This window comes from Ovis canadensis, chromosome 1 (genome assembly GCF_042477335.2).
Source record: "Ovis canadensis isolate MfBH-ARS-UI-01 breed Bighorn chromosome 1, ARS-UI_OviCan_v2, whole genome shotgun sequence".
NCBI classification, from domain to species: domain Eukaryota; kingdom Metazoa; phylum Chordata; class Mammalia; order Artiodactyla; family Bovidae; genus Ovis; species Ovis canadensis.
In genome coordinates this window covers 232,544,225-232,560,407 of record NC_091245.1, presented here as the reverse complement: position 1 = coordinate 232,560,407, position 16,183 = coordinate 232,544,225, and the positions used below count along the sequence as shown (strand labels likewise).

At 38.9% G+C, this 16,183-nt stretch overlaps 2 protein-coding genes across 9 annotated transcripts in view; one reads left to right on the top strand and one right to left on the bottom strand.

Moving 5' to 3' along the window:
* Positions 1-147: 147 nt before the first annotated feature.
* Positions 148-1,800, bottom strand: LOC138424619 (acrosin-like). The gene is made up of 2 exons (XM_070289416.1): positions 1,621-1,800; positions 148-967 (listed from the first exon to the last, which is right to left on the bottom strand). The coding sequence occupies exon 2, from the start codon at positions 859-861 to the stop codon at positions 556-558; it is 306 nt and encodes a 101-aa protein (XP_070145517.1). The 5' UTR covers positions 862-967; positions 1,621-1,800; the 3' UTR covers positions 148-555.
* The window catches only part of RSRC1 (arginine and serine rich coiled-coil 1), a 450,301-nt gene continuing 434,370 nt past the window's right edge, over positions 253-16,183 (top strand). For 2 of the 8 annotated variants that reach the window (XM_069561621.1, XM_070289404.1), the window contains exons 1-3: positions 253-669; positions 13,557-13,752; positions 14,045-14,170. In XM_069561621.1, the coding sequence (XP_069417722.1) occupies positions 13,559-13,752; positions 14,045-14,170 (320 nt within the window). In that variant the 5' untranslated portion in view covers positions 253-669; positions 13,557-13,558. Of the gene's footprint in view, positions 805-13,556; positions 13,753-14,044; positions 14,171-16,183 lie in introns of all 8 variants that reach the window. The other 6 variants (XM_070289410.1, XM_070289406.1, XM_069561631.1 and 3 more) reach the window with 4 other exon arrangements.

Sequence of the window (16,183 nt, the reverse complement as noted above, 5' to 3'; positions counted from 1 at the left end):
TTTATTTTCCAGAAGAAACCTCCTGCCCCTGCCTCTGGCAGTTTTCTCCCATTCCTCAACCAACCAGTTACTTTAATGGGAGAAAAAAATTTGTTCCCAGCCTGTGCCTTCACCTTTAGCGCAGAAGAAACACCGATTTTAATGCAGTTTTTCAAATAAATCATTACAATTTAATCACAAACAACTCTGACGCTATACAGACACACTCCCTTGATTTATTATTGTTGGGCCAGTTTCCTCCTCTCCCAGCATGAGATAATCGATTTTGCTACGTGTGGGTGTCTTAAACATAACTTCCTATGATGCGGATTTGTTTACTGATTATCTCTGGAGATAACGACGATTACTAAGGCAGTAAAACTTTTCTGTCCCCACCTTAATTGCTTTTTGGTAATAAGAAAATCAAATAATCAAGCACGGAAAACCAACACCAAACAAAAAATTGGCGGCGTGACAATCTACTCCTTCGGCTCTCCTAACGCCTGGCAGTTTCCATCGATGCACTCGAAAATTCGGCTGACGCTGCCTGGTGGTGGAACCAGGAAGGCGGTGAGCTTAAACTGAAGCAAGGTCGGTGAACGCCGGCGGCGCCCAGATTTGAAGAAACATTTCTAGGTCTGCGGCGCTTGCAAGTCTACTGGAGGTGTAAGCCCGAAGGCCGGAATCCAGGTGATGCCCGCGTCCGGGACCTGAGAGGCAGCGCCCGCAGCTGAGGGGTTCCGAGGCCCTACTCTGGCGTGAGGCGGCGCGGGCCTGGCGCTGCCTGTGTACTGGAGGCAGCGGCGGCGGCGGCGGCGGCGGGAGGTGGGTGGGGGTAGGGGGTTGGCGGTCCGGCGGCGTGCTGGGTGGCGCAGTGCGCATGCGCTGGGCACCTGGCTTCTGACCTTTTGAGGGCGAAGCTGGGGCCTTAGGGTGGTGGCGATTATAGGGCTGTAGGCGCTCGCAGGCCTCAGGCTAGGCCTTGAGTCTAGAGGTGGTGAGGGAGAGTTAGCCGACTCTTTTACCCTTTCCCTCCTCAAAACCTCTCTCTCTCCCGCCCCCACCGCCAGTCCCTGATCTTTGATAGCCTGTCTTTGGGTTTCTGGGTTTGCCTTGTAAGATGTGACTGGAGTTTGGTTACTAGTTTTAGGTAGGGTGGAGCGAGAAGGAGGCTGCAACCTGGTGTACTCTGTCCCATCCACTCTGTTACATCTACTTTAAATTCGCCTGCTCTTCCAGCTTACCCTCCCTCACCCGAATCCGCACCTCCACCCCTACCCCACCTCCTATCCTTCCTGGCTCACACTGGCATGCTGGGAAGAGAGGTGATGCAGGGTGTCAGACTTCCTTCCTTAACAAATAAATATATTTGTTATATTTATTCGCCTTTAACATTCATCTCTTTCCTTGATTTCAGGACTTGTGGTCACAGACCAAGAGCACATGGCTATCTATGGTCTATGAGAGTTTATGCACTAGTATACATGTTGCCTACTCTTGTTTTTAGGTCAACCTTAATTTTCTTTCGAAGGTTATGTATCTTTAAATGCACAGTGGAGGCCATTTCCCGTCCCGCCGCACCCGCCCCCCCGCCCCCCCCTCGCCCCGCAACCCCGCCGCCCCGAATTAGCAGTAACTTACTTGTACTTGGGTTTCAACTGATTAGGTATTAGGTAGTTAAATAAAAGAGTTTCGTATTGTCACAAAAAAGTTTTCCAGTTGTCGTCTTTGGACTTAGCCATAAAAGCTCTAAGCGAAGAAGATATGCGGTTTTCGGGTTTAAGGATTATAGCAGATATGACAGGTGCAACCTCCTGGGGAAACTGGGTATCCTTTGAGAGCCCCTTTAGCTCTAGAGTCTATAAATATTCACTGTCTTTGCAGACAAAGATTTCCTGCTAAGTGGTAGCACTCTATTACTGTATGTTCTTCAGTAAGAGGGCTAAAAATGTTTGAAACTGAAATAAAGGCAGCTGGCACCTACCAGCTTGGCTAGTCTTCCTAGTCTTACTAATTGGTCTTACCAGCTTGACTAAGCAAACAGTTGTATTATGAGTTGGAAAACTTCTCTAATAAGATTGTTATGTTAGATGTATTGGTGTGTTTTCCACTTTTATTTTCAAACCATTGGGAAGAAATTCCTATGACTGATAATGCTTTAATGAAAAAAAAAAGATGCTAGTCTGCAAATTTTTAGTTGTGCTGGGAGGAATGTTTTAACAATTCTGTACCTCTTGAGTTTTGCTTTATTTTGCTCATTAAGCTAGAATTTAACCTTAGTTCTTTTATTGCCTTGGGTGATTCTGTACTTGTTTGTGGATTTCTTCCTGTGCTAAATGATGTTAACCCCATTTTTACTTTACACCTTTGAGGTGGATTTCCCATTGAAATGACTGTTTCTCCCCCTTGCCCTTATTTGGTCATGTGTCCAAGATCAAAAAGATTATAGTTTGATAAACTAAAGAATGAGTAGTGGTGAAATAATCATAAAATGTCATGTCCTTTAGGAATATTTGTTCTAACTGCCTGCTTTCTGAAAAAGATAACTGCTTACTTTACCTTATTGATTACCAGACAAAGGAACTACTTGTGTATGCCTTTAAGCTCTCTTTTGAATGATGCGTTTTGGCTTCTACATCTTCAGTCAATCACCTAAACTTTACAATATGATGATTTTGTAAATTGATGTCCTACTGTAGCCATTATTGTCATAGCTTCAATTCTGTAATGGGAGTTCGTTGGATATGGTTTGTGACCATGAAACTGCAACCAGGAAGTAACAGAGACAAGTGAGAACAGAAAACTGAGAGCCTTCTCTCCCTATTTGCCTTTTCTGCTTACAGATGGGTTGAAAAAGTGTTAGGTTCTGGGACTCCTAAAAATCTATGCTCAATTTATCTTTGCTCTTACTGGAAAGAGCTATTAATGCATCTTGCCATGTGTTATACTTACCAATGGAGTTAAATAAAAACAGTTCTTCCTTACTGGAAATGTGTGATATAATATAAATCAACCACTATGACTTGAATGAGCAAATTACACGCTAGTGACATTATGGAAATCCAGTGGTAAGTAAATATCTAGGGTAGTGAGTAGGAATTCAATACTATCATTGATGAGAAGACAGGTTTTGGACCTACCTTTGATTTGTTCTTAGTGTTCAGTTCCTTTTCTGAATAAGTATTTGAGTTTATAATAAAGAAATGTAATGACTTTTTGTTTCTCTTATTGAGATTAATTATACTTCGGTGTGATTTTTTTGAAATGTAAATGCATCGCCAGAAAAAGTATTTATAAATTTATGACAGTGATTTTTTAATCATTTTTTCATTTGGTCACTCTAAGGAAGGACTGTATATCATTCATTCATTAACTTTTCCGAGTTAAATGTAATCATTCTTCTAATATGGATGAATTATGTTATTTGAGATTAAAGAATAGAAAAAATGTATACCCACCTCTCAGTCTCTTTTTGGTCATCAGCAAGATACATAATTAGATGTATGTCCTTTTCTTTTTTTCCTACTTCTTTATGCCTTATGTAGGTACTTAAGCTGGACGAAAATGTAGAATAAAAATGACTATAGGTACCTTAGAGTAGTAGGTCTCATACTTTTTAGATTTAAGATCCCTTTACATGCTTAAAAATTATGGAGAACCCCACAGACTTTTATCTACATGGGTTATATCTAGAAATATTGCCTTTCTAGTAATTAAAACAAAAATTTGAAGTATTTATTAATTAGTCCACATAAAAATAACAGTAATAAATCCATTACTTGGTAGCATAAATAACATGTTTGATGTGAAAGATAGCTATATTTTCCAAAACAAAAGTGAAAAAAGTGGCATTATTTTTCCTTTTTGCAAATCTCTACTGTCTGGCTTAATAGAAGACAACTGGATTCTTGTATCTGCTTTCACATTCAGTCTATTGTGATGACTTTTTGAATGAATTATATGAAAGAAAATCCGGATTTCACATAGATACGTTGTTGGAAAAAATAGTATTTTAATACCCTTTTCAGATAATTACTTCCTTAATACTGTGCCATAACTTGACAGGTAGTAGTTTCTTAAACATTTGTTGTAATGTGGTATTTGAAACGATGTCAGTGACCTTTTCATGCTCTGTTACATTAAAATCTCTTGGTTTGTCTCCTACCGTAAGTGGATATTTTACTCATAACGTGAGTCTGTGACATTGTACATTGGCTTATTGGAAAATACTGGTTCACTGAGTTATGTGTAGCTTCTAAATATAGACAAACTTCATTACATAATTTAAAAATTCCAGTTTGTTAATATCATCATTGACCTCATCAAAGAAATCTTTAAGTGCTGAGAAGCTGTCAGTCTCATGGTGACAAATACAAGTTATCCAACATTTTGATTTTTGCTTGAGAGCTCAATTTTTTTTGTGTTAGTATTATATTTTATTTTTAATCTATTTTTTAATTGGAGGCAAATTGCTTTACAGTGTTGTATTGGTTTCTGCCATATAACAATGCATTATTAGTCATATATATTGCCTCCCTTGCCTACCCTATCCCACCCCTCTAGGTCATCACTGAGTGCCAGACTGGGCTCCCTGTGTTAAATAGGAACTTACCACTAGCTGTTTTACACACGATAGTGTATAAATGTCAATACCACTTTCTCAGTCTGTCTCATCCTTTCCTTCCTCTGCTGTGTCCACAAGTTTGTTCTCTACATCTGCCTCTCCATTCCTTCCCTACAAATAGGTTCATCAGTAACATTTTTCTAGACTCCATATATCTTCGTTAATTGAGAGCTCAGATTTTATCATTGGCCATAAATTGAGTTTCCTTAAAGGACAGACTCCTTCAATTCATTCTTGAGAAAATGTCACATGCCCAAGTCTGAATAATCACAATCAGTTCTTTTAAATAGTGTTTCACAATAAAAGCAGCTAGTTCAACTTGTTATTCAGCTGCACAAATGTTTCCTCAAGATAACCTGTTCTTCAGTTTCTGTGTTTCCTGTTTCATCACACAGACTATTAAGATGTGTTCTCAAGGGTTGAAATTTATAGAATTGATGATTTTACTGCTTTATCAAGGACATACCTAAATGAAACTGCCTTTCTTTAAACAACAACAACAACAACTGTATGTTGCAGTGAAGAATTCAATGACTGTTAGTTCAGTTTGGTCCCGTCACCTTGATTCCTTTTAAAGCACCAGCAATTTTGCCTACCACTGCTTCTACATCATCAGCACAAAAGTCACAAAAAAGGTAAATCAAGTTTTAGTGTAATAAAATTAGTTTTAGCTGGTTGGATCCCTTCAGGTCTTAGGAATACCCCGGGGTCTACAGAACCCATTGGGAACTACTATTAAACTAGAATGTAAACTCCTTGAGGGCAAGGATTTTTCTCTTTTGTTCATTGATATATTCCTTATACCTTGGCATGGTATCACTCTGGGACTTTTTAACCTATCTCAAGTGTTATTTCTGAATCTGGGTCATCTTTATTCACTCTGTTTTTCTGTTGGAGCACATCCTTCAATACCTTCCTAAAAAAGGATGAGCTTGAGGTATAATTGGAGCCCTTGCATATCTGAAAATGTCTTTATTCTGATCTCATATTAGATCTATGCTTCAGCTGAATATACATTCTAGTTTGAAAATGATTTTCACTTAGAATTCTGAAGGCAAGTCTCCATTGTTTGCTGTGTTGCTGCTGAGAAGCCCTGTGCCTTTTACCATTTTTTACCTTTAGAAGTTTCTAGGTTCTTCTTTGTATTTTTCGTTTCTGAAGTTTTATGAGGTATGTCAGGTATAGGTCTTTTCAAATTCATTGTCCCAGGGACTTAGGGCAATTTGTGTCTTTCAATTCTGTAAATTTTTAAAATTATTGTTTGGATAGTTTTCTTTTTCTGTTTTCTATGCTCTGTTTCTTTCTGGAATATATCAGTTGGATATTGGACTTCCTGGATTGATCCTCTTTAACCTCCTATTTCTTTATCTTTTTCTTTCTACTTTTCATGAGCCCTTTGATAGTATCCTCTGACCCTGTTGTGTTACTTACAACTTATTGTTTGTTTAAATTTCAAGATTTCTCTCCTATTCTATGGCTGTTCCTCCTATTCTTGTTTGGATCATCTTCTCATATATTTCTGAGGATAGTGTTTTTTTTTTTGAAGTTTTCTTGCATGTTTCTGGCTTACTATGAGTTGCTTGATTTTCTGCTTGGCTTCTGCTTCCCTGGTGGCTCAGACGGTAAAGCCTCTGCCTGCAGTGCAGGAGACCCAGGTTTGATCCCTGGGTTGGGAAGATCCCGTGGAGAAGGAAATGGCAACCCACTGCAGTACTCCTGCCTGGAAAATTCCATGGACTGAGAAGCCTGGTAGGCTACAGTCCATGGGGTCGCAAAGAGTTGGACACGACTGAGCAACTTCATTTCACTTCTGTCTCTTATGATGAAGAGTTTCATTACATGATTTGTTTTCTTTTGTTGTATAATTACTAAAAAGTTACCAGAAGAAATATTTGTAGAAAAAAGTTTATTGTGGGGAATTTCAGTGGTTGAGACTCCATACTCTTGATGCTGAGGACCTGGGTTTGGTGCCTGGTCAGGGAACTAAGATCCCACAAGCCGTGTGGCACGGCCAAAGCAAAAAGAAGTATTAAAAAAAAAAAGTTTGCTGTGTTTAAGGTTTGGGCTTGTTAACTGGTGGACTTGGTTTTAATATAGCTTCTTCTAGGTACTGTTTAGTTTTTGGAAAAAAGATTACTCTGAATTCTTGGAGCCAAGTACACACAAAATGAAGTGAAATTGCTCAGTCGTGTCCGACTCTTTGTGAGCCCATGGACTGTAGCCTACCAAGCTCCTCTGTCCATGGGATTTTCCAGGCAATAGTACTGGAGTGGATTGCCATTTCCTTCTCTAGAGGATCGTCCTGACCCAGGGATCGAAGCCAGGTCTCCCGCATTGTAGACAGACGCTTTACCGTCTGAGCCACCAGGGAAGTACATGCAGGGTGACAGTATTTACTGTTAGATTGTTCACTTAATACCTTTAACTTTAAGTTGAACATTTCTCTGCTCTCTTTTCCTGTACCCCTGAACCTGGTGCTTCACTGTTTCATCATTTTTCTAAAATAAACCACCTCTCCTTCTGGGAATGGGGAATAGCAGTCCCCTATGATGCTAAAGCTGAAACTCCAGTACTTTGGCCAACCTCATGCGAAGAGTTGACTCATTGGAAAAGACTCTGATACTGGGAGGGATTAGGGGCAGGAGGAAAAGGGGATGACAGAGGATGAGATGGTTGGATGGCATCACGGACTCGATGGACATGATTCTGGGTGAACTCTGGGAGTTGGTGATGGACAGGGAGGCCTGGCGTTCTGTGATTCATGGGATCTCAAAGAATCAGACACGACTGAGCGACTGAACTGAACTGATCTGGTTGAATGGCATCGGGGACCTGAGCAATTACTTCTTTATAGAATTTCAACCAATTCTTTGTTTTTTAGTTCTGTGCGTCATTGTGCCTGCTATGGTATCTGGTGTCTCAAATTCCTGATCCTTTCTGATTTTTGCATGTGAATTGGCTTTTCTTCAATTGGAAATCTCGGCAGTTGCTTGATGTTCAGCATTCTTAGTTCTAAATCCTGCATCTGTTTTTTATTTGCTAAAAATTTGTTGATATATCTTGTCTACTTGTCCTGTAGTTTTCTCCTTTAGTCTTCACTATCCTCTTTATGCTTTTTTATCCTTTACTATAATGTTAGTATTTTTTAAACCAGGTAATAAATAAAAACCCATCTTAATTTGGTTATTTGCAAGTAGAGAAAATTCCTGTTTAAAGGTTGAAACAAGAAAAAGGAAATTAGAATGCTTAGATGATCAATATTATCAATTATATACAAATTCCTTAATGAAATACATACATATATATATAAATACATACATATACATATACAGAGATATGTGGTTATATATGATATATAATGGCTATATGGCTATAAATATTTAAATACATGTTATTGTTGTTTTTAGTCACTAAGTCGTGTCTGACTTTGCAACCCCATAAACTACAGTATGCCAGGCTTCCCTGACTTCACTATCTCTTGGAGTTTGCTCAAACTCATGTTCATTGAGTCAATGATGCCAGCCAACTGTCTCATCTTCTGTTACCTCCTTCTCCTCCTGTCCTCAGTCTTTCCCAGCATCAGGGTCTTTTCCAGTGAGCTGGCTCTTTGTATCGGGTGGCCAAAGTATTGGAGTTTCAGCTTCAGCATCATTCTTTCCAATGAATATTCAAGGTTGATTTCCTTTAGGATTGACTGGTTTGATCTCCTTGCAGTCCAAGGGACTCTCAAGAACTTCTGCAGCACCGTGTTTCGAAAACATTGATTTCTCAGCACTGGCGCTTAGGCTTGTTTTTTATGGTCCACCTCTCACATCTGTACATGACTATGGGAAAAACCATAGCTTTCACTGTGTGGACCTTTGGTGGCAAAGTGATGTCTCTGCTTTGCAATAAGCTGTCTAGGATTGTCATAACTTTTCTTCCAGGGAGCAAGCATCTTTTAATTTCATGCGTATAGTCACTGTCCGCAGTGATTTTGGAGCCCAAGAAAAAACCTGTCACTGTTTGCACTTTTTTCCCATCTGTTTGCCATAAAGTGATGGGACTGGATGCCATGGTCTTTGTTTTTTGAATGTTGAGCTTTAAGCCAGCTTTTTTCACTCCCCTCTTTTACCCTCATCAAGAGGATCTTTAGTTTATTATATACACACATTTAAATATGTGTGTATGTACATATATACTGTATGTATATATAAGATTTCATAATTGTAGTATTTTGAGAGCTGGAGAGGATCATGGTGATCGTACAAGAAGTGCAGTTTTGTTTTCAATGAGGAAACTGGCTTAGATATGCTAGTGATTTACTGAGCTTTTCAAAACTAAGTTTTTCCAATGTTCAGTTGAACTGTGAAATGTTAGAAATGTGAACAGCTTTGAGGTCCAGAACTATATTTAAAGTCTAATTCTGGCTCCAGGTAAATAGCTTTAAGTTTTGAATTGAGTTATAACAGTGACTTTCAACTAGAGTTGTGTTAGAGTCAAGGAAGGGATGGCTCACTTGGTTCTGAAAACAAAGATGGAATTTAATGTATTGCTTTTTTTAGAGTAATGATATTTAACTTAATCTAAATAAATATTAAAATGAAGTGTGAGATTTTTGTTTATCTGATTCATTAACTATTCATCCTACCTATTAGGAAAGATGGATCTTGCTTTTAAGTGACATCCAAAGATAGCTAATATCTATTTTAGTAAAAAAAAGATTCCAATTGAGAATCTAACTTTAAAGTAAGACAGGTAGGCTTCTTATCAGTTATTATCTAAATATAAAAACCTTATATTCTATATGTTTTTTCTTTTGTATAGTAAATATGCAAATATACCATAGCCATATAGAATATAGTTCAGTTCAGTTGCTCAGTCGTGTCCGACTCTTTGCGACCCCATGAATTGCAGCACCCCAGGCCTCCCTGTCCATCACCAACTTCCGGAGTTTACTCAGACTCACGTCCATCGAGTCATTGATGACATCCAGCCATCTCATCCTCTGTCGTCCCCTTCTCCTCCTGCCCCCAATCCCTCGCAGCATCAGAGTCTTTTCCAATGAGTCAAGTCTTCGCATGAAGTGGCCAAAGTACTGGAGTTTCAGCTTTAGCATCATTTCTTCCAAAGAAATCCCTGGGCTGATCAGTTAAAAAAGAGAAAAAATTACCCAATTTCCTTACTTAAATATTTATCAATTGTCTTCATTTTTGCTCTTACTCATATGCATATATTTTCTTACATTGTAGTCTCTCTACTTGCAGTTTTAATTGTATTTGTTTATTGTGTTTATTTTTGGCTGTGCTGGATCTTTGTTTCTGCAGAAGCTTTTCTCTTCTTGCAGTACACGGTCTTCTTATTGCAGTGACTTCTCTTGTTTCGGAGCACAGACTTAAGTGTGCTCAGGCTTCAGTAGCTGTCACTTACAGGCTCAGTAGTGTGGCTGCCGAGTTCTAGAGCGCAAACTCAGGAGTTGTGGGGCATGGGCTTAGTTTCTCCGGGGCATGTGGGATCTTCTTGGATCAGGGGTCAAACCCTTGTGTCTTGCTTTGTAGGTGGATTCATTACCATTAAGCCACCAAGGAAGCCCTCTATACATACAGTTTTAGATAATGCTACAGTGGAAAACTTTGCAGATATATGCCTATAAATAAGATTGTTTTGTCAAAGAAGCATCAACATTTTTAAAACTCTTCAATTAAATTGCTTAATTGCTTTCTGGAAGGATTTTATCACCACTTTTATAGGTACTAGCAATGTGAACAGTTAGACTTCATTTTTGATATTTTAGTTAACAATACTTCATCAACCTTGGTACATTAGTTAACACTTCCTTTCTCATATTTTATGAGTTACATGATAATGGTGTCTTGTTTCAATTTGCACTTTGTTGATTATTAATGAGGTCTTATCCATTTGAAATTTTAGAATTTTCAATTCAGTTCAGTCGCTCAGTTGTGTCCGACCATTTGTGACCCCATGAACCGCAGCAGGCCAGGCTTCCCTGTCCGTCACCAACTCCCAGAGTCAGTCCAAACCCATGTCCATTGAGTCAGTGATGCCATCCAACCATCTCATCCTTCGTCATCCCCTTCTCCTCCTGCCCTCAGTCTTTCCCAGCATCAGGATATTTTCCAGTGAGTCAGCTCTTCACATCAGGTGACAAAGTAATAGAGTTTCAGCTTCAGCATCAGTCCTTCCAAGGAATATTCAGGACTGATCTCCTTTAGGATGGACTGCTTGGATCTCCTTGCAGTCCAAGGGATTCTCAAGAGTCTTCTCCAACACCACAGTTCAAAAGCATCAATTCTTTGGCTCTCAGCTTTCTTTATACTCCAACTCTCACATCCATACATGACTACTGGAAAAACCATAGCCTTGACTAGACGGACCTTTGTTGACAAAGTAATGTCTCTGATTTTGAATATGCTGTCTAGGTTGGTCATAACTTTTCTTCCAAGGAGTAAGTGTCTTTTAATTTCATGGCTGCAGTCACCATCTGCAGTGATTTTGGGGCCCAGAAAAATAAAGTCAGCCACTATTTCCCCATCTATTTGCCATTAAGTGATGGGACTGGATGCCATGATCTTGGTTTTCTGAATGTTGAGCTTTAAGCCAACTTTTTTACTCTCCTCTTTAACTTTCATCAAGAGGCTCTTTAGTTCTTCTTCACTTTCTGCCATAAGGGTGGTGTCATCTGCATATCTGAGGTTATTGATATTTCTCCTGGCAATCTTGATTCCAGTTTGTGCTTCCTCCAGCCCAGCGTTTCTCATGATGTACTCCGCACAGAAGTTAAATAAGCAGGGTGACAATATACAGCCTTGACATACTCCTTTTCCTAATTGGAACCAGTCTGTTGTTCCATGTCAAGTTCTAACTGTTGCTTCCTGCATACGGGTTTCTCAAGAGGCAAGTCAGGTGGTCTGGTATTTCCATCTCTTGAAGCATTTTCCTCAGTTTATTGTGATCTACACAGTCAAAGCTTTGGCATAGTCAGTGAAGCAGAAATAGATATTTTTCTGGAACTCTCTTGCTTTTTCGATGATCCAGCAGATGTTGGCCATTTGATCTCTGGTTCCTCTGCCTTTTCTAAATCCAGCTTGAACCTCTGGAAGTTCACAGTTCATATACTATTGAAGCCTGGCTTGGAAAATTTTAAGCATTACTTTACTAGCATGTGAGATGAATGCAATTGTGCGGTAGTTTGAGCATTCTTTGGCCTTGCCATTCTTTGGGATTGGAATGAAAACGGACCTTTTCCAGTCCTGTGGCCACTGCTGAGTTTTCCAAATTTGCTGGCATATTGAGTGCAGGACTTTCACAGCATCATCTTTCAGGATTTGAAATAGCTCCACTGGAATTCCATCACTTCCACTAGCTTTGTTCGTAGTGATGCTTCCTAAGGCCCTCTTGACTTCACATTCCAGGATGTCTGGCTCTAGGTGACTGATTATCACCATCGTGATTGTTTGGGTTGTGAAGATCTTTTTTTTATAGTTCTTCCGTGTATTCTTGCCACCTCTTCTTAATATCTTCTGCTTCTGTTAGGTCCCTACCATTCTGTCCTTTATGGTGCCCATCTTGGCATGAAATGTTCCCTTGGTATCTTTAATTTTTTTTAAGAGATCTCTAGTCTTTCCCATTCTGTTGTTTCCCTCTATTTCTTTGCATTGATTGCTGAGGAAGGCTTTTGTATCTCTCCTTCCTATCTTTGGAACTCTGCATTCAAGTGGGTGTATATCTTTCCTTTTCTCCTTTGCTTTTCTCTTCCCTTCTTTTCACAGCTATTTGTAAGGCTTCCTCAGACAGCCATTTTGCTTTTTTGCATTTCTTTTTCTTGGGGATGGTCTTGATTCCTGTCTCCTGTACAATGTCACAAACCTTCATCCATAGTTCATCAGGCACTCTGACTATTAGATCTAGTGCCTTTAATCTACTTCTCACTTGTGCTGTATAATCATAAGGGATTTGATTTAGGTCATACCTGAATGGTCTAGTGGTTTCCCCTCTTTCTTCATTTTAAGTCTGAACTTGGTAATAAGGAGTTCATGATCCAAGCCACAGTCAGCTCCCAGTCTTGGTTTTTTTTTTTTTTTCCCCCAGTCTTGTTTTTGCTTACTATATAGAGCTTCTCCATCTTTGGCTGCAAAGAATATAATCGGTCTGATTATCTGGTGATGTCCATGTGTAGAGTATTCTCCTGTGTTGTTGGAAGAGAGTGTTTGCTATGACCAGTGCATTCTCTTGGCAGAATGCTATTAGTCTTTGCCCTGCTTCATTCTGTACTCCAAGGACAAATTTGCCTGTTATTCCAGGTGTTTCTTGACTACCTACTTTTGCATTCCAGTCCCGTATAATGAAAAGGACATCTATTTTGGGTGTTAGTTCTAAAAGGTCTTGTAGGTCTTCATAGAACCATTCAACTTCAGCTTCTTCAGCATTACTGGTCGGGCCAGAGACTTGGATTACCATGATATTGAGTGGTGTGCCTTGGAAACAAACAGAGATACAAAATTTCTGATAGCTTGAACAGAGATCAAAATTTTACAATTTTCAGTTAGGAAAGTTTAACTCTAAAAGATAGTAAAATATCTTTTATCTTTAGGGAATATGAGAATATAAGATTAGATAGTTGATCCCTAAACCAAGTATCATGTAATTAATGATAAATGCAACTTTAAGCATAATAAAATTGTTGTAAGGAACCATCCTCAGGGTTGACAGTTTTGAAGACATTTTAAAAAATTTAGGATGAGTTTACTTTATTCATAAATTGTGAAAACAGTAAACTGATAGTGCTAGAAGACAGTACTAGAGCTGTTTCTCATGTTTGGTTAAGACTGGTACATTTAAATTATACTTTACTAAGACATTGGAAATTTTTACAGATACAAGAAAATTACTATATTAAATTTCATCCATTGTTCCATTATGTTAGAAACAATTTTCTTTTAATTTAAACCTGTAGAAATGGGCCGCCGGTCATCAGATACTGAAGAAGAAAGCAGAAGCAAGAGAAAAAAGAAACACCGTAGACGATCTTCTTCCAGCAGTTCTTCAGATAGTAGAACATACAGCCGAAAGAAAGGCGGAAGGAGATCAAGATCAAAGTCAAGATCTTGGTCCAGAGATCTTCAGCCTCGCTCACATTCTTATGATAGAAGGTGATTTTCATAATTTTTACTTATGTAGTAGCAAGAGTGACATTCCTTAGAGTTCATATGGTTTTGTACTTTGAAGTTTTATGGGTGAAATATTTTTCTTTTTGTAGTTATATATTTATGAGGTTTAAGTGTCAACCCAAAGCTTTTATTTTGTTTTCTTCCAGACCTAGCCCATAGGTGTTTATCCTTTATCTATTTTTTGTAGATAAGCCTATAAACCAGTATAGTACTCATAACATAGTATCTGGTAACATTTTGAAGGCAAGTAATATTTGATTATGTTCTTTTTCAGACGCAGACATCGATCAAGCAGTAGCTCTTCTTATGGCTCTAGAAGAAAACGAAGTCGAAGTCGTTCACGGGGTCGAGGAAAATCATACAGAGTTCAGAGGTCTAGGTCAAAAAGCAGAACAAGAAGGTATACCATATCAACTATTTACTGCTTTGTAACAAAATTTAGTGACTTAAAGCAATAATCATTTATTTTTCCCTCCATTTTACAATTTTGTCTCAGCTTACCTGGCAGTTCTGTTAGTTTCACCTATGGTCACGCCTGTGGCTGTAGCTTTCTGATAGCTTAATTGAAACTGGATGGTGCAGTGTGGCTTCATTCATGTATCTGGCATTTGGTGTTGGTTGTTGGCTCAGCAGCAGGGGGTCGGGTGGGGCGTGGGTGCCTTACTTTCCCTGTGGCTTTTCATCCTTTGATAGGAATGGCTGGGCTTTTTCACATGATAGAGGAAATATTTCAAGAAGGTAAGAACAGAAGCTGCAAAATCTCTTAAGGAATAACCCAGTGTATTTTGGAGTGACTGTGTCCCTGCTGAATTCATGTTGAAGTTTCAACCCCCAGTGTAACTGTGTTTGGAGATAGGGTCTTTATGGAGGTAATTAAAGTTAAGGTCATAAAGGTCTGTGGGGCCCTAATCCAACAGGGCTGGTGGCCTTATAAGAAGAGAGAGAGAGATCTTTCTCTCTCTTTGAGCATACAGTCAGAGGAAAGGCCATGTGAGACACTGAAAAAATGGCCATCTACATACCAGGAAGGGAGCCCTTATCAGGAACCAGATCAGCTGGCATATTGATCTTTGACTTTACGGACTTTGTGAGATACATTTCTGTTGTTTAAGCTTCCTGGTGTATGTACTTTGTTATAGTGGCCTGGGCAGATTAGTTAGTACCTGATGTTATTCCACTTGGATTTTCTGGCTGTGCTCAAGGGCCAGTAATACAGAGTGTAGTCTATTTAGAAAGAGTTGTATGTTTTGGGTAATGCTAGAAGATATGGTTGAATAGGATGGGGACCATGGTAAGGAGGGACCACCATTTTTGAAAAGAAGAGTCTAAGGACAAAAACAGTATTTTAGGAAAAGCAGTTTCTTTTGCGTAGTTTTTCATCCTGGTAGGCTCTAGTTTTGGCAGTATGTTAATTCGCAGCATGATTTTGTTATCTAGGCATAAAATTCTATAAGTCTCTCTGAATCTGAAGTTGGATAATAACAGTCAAGTCCAAATGTTTAGCTTTTCTGGCCTTGTACTGTTTGGCCCCAGCCCCCTCTCCTTTGTACACACTCAACATGAAAGGAAGCCACTTTGTGTTACATGCCTTTTGTTCTCCATCCATGCCTCTGAGTTGCTCGGTTTGTTTATTTGAGCATGCTCTTTCTTCCAGTTTCTTATATTGTCTCTGATTTAAGAAGTTTTCCTACCCTTTAGTGTTCAGGTCTGTTTAATCTCTAATTCTCTTCCATAAATCATTTCTTAATTTTTACCTTTTCACTCCCAAGTAACATTTAATCCATCCTTTCTCATCCACCATCACATCTGATTCCTGATTTGTAAAAGTTGCATTATGAATATTATGTTGTTCTCATATATCATAAACTCTTGCAGGGGACTCTCTTGGTACGAAACATTGCTATTAGAAACTGATTATCAGAAAACAACTTCAACTGAAATTTCCTATCAGGGAGAACAGAAATAATAATCCATGCTTTCATATGGTCTTTTTTAGTTTGTAGAGCATTTTCACATACAACTTGTAAGTCAAACACAGTTTGATTTGGAAAATACAAGCCACTGGATTCCAAGCATCAGGCTTTTAACTTGGGGAATTAAAGGCTTATATAACTTTTGGAAGGGCTCAGGGAATTAGGGAAGCTATTTAGCCTGAAGTATGGAAGCTGCTTATTTTCTTTTAAGAACTTTTAAGAACTCTAGCTTTGTAGCACCAAAGTGTGTAGTTCTCAAGAAACTACTTACCTGGAGGCTGCTTCTCTTCTCAAGTATCCACCTGCAACTGCATCCAGATGGGAATCTGGAGAGGTTAATTTCTTCTATTTTACAGTGCAAGGAAGGTCTGAAAAGAAATGTCAGTGATGTCTAGTCAGCAACAAACTTATCCAGCACACATTCATTTTACTGCCGGTTT

Excerpts from the sequence above, each read along its gene's own strand:
- LOC138424619 (XM_070289416.1), bottom strand. The coding sequence starts at position 861 with ATGCGCACTGCGCCACCCAGCACGCCGCCGGACCGCCAACCCCCTACC.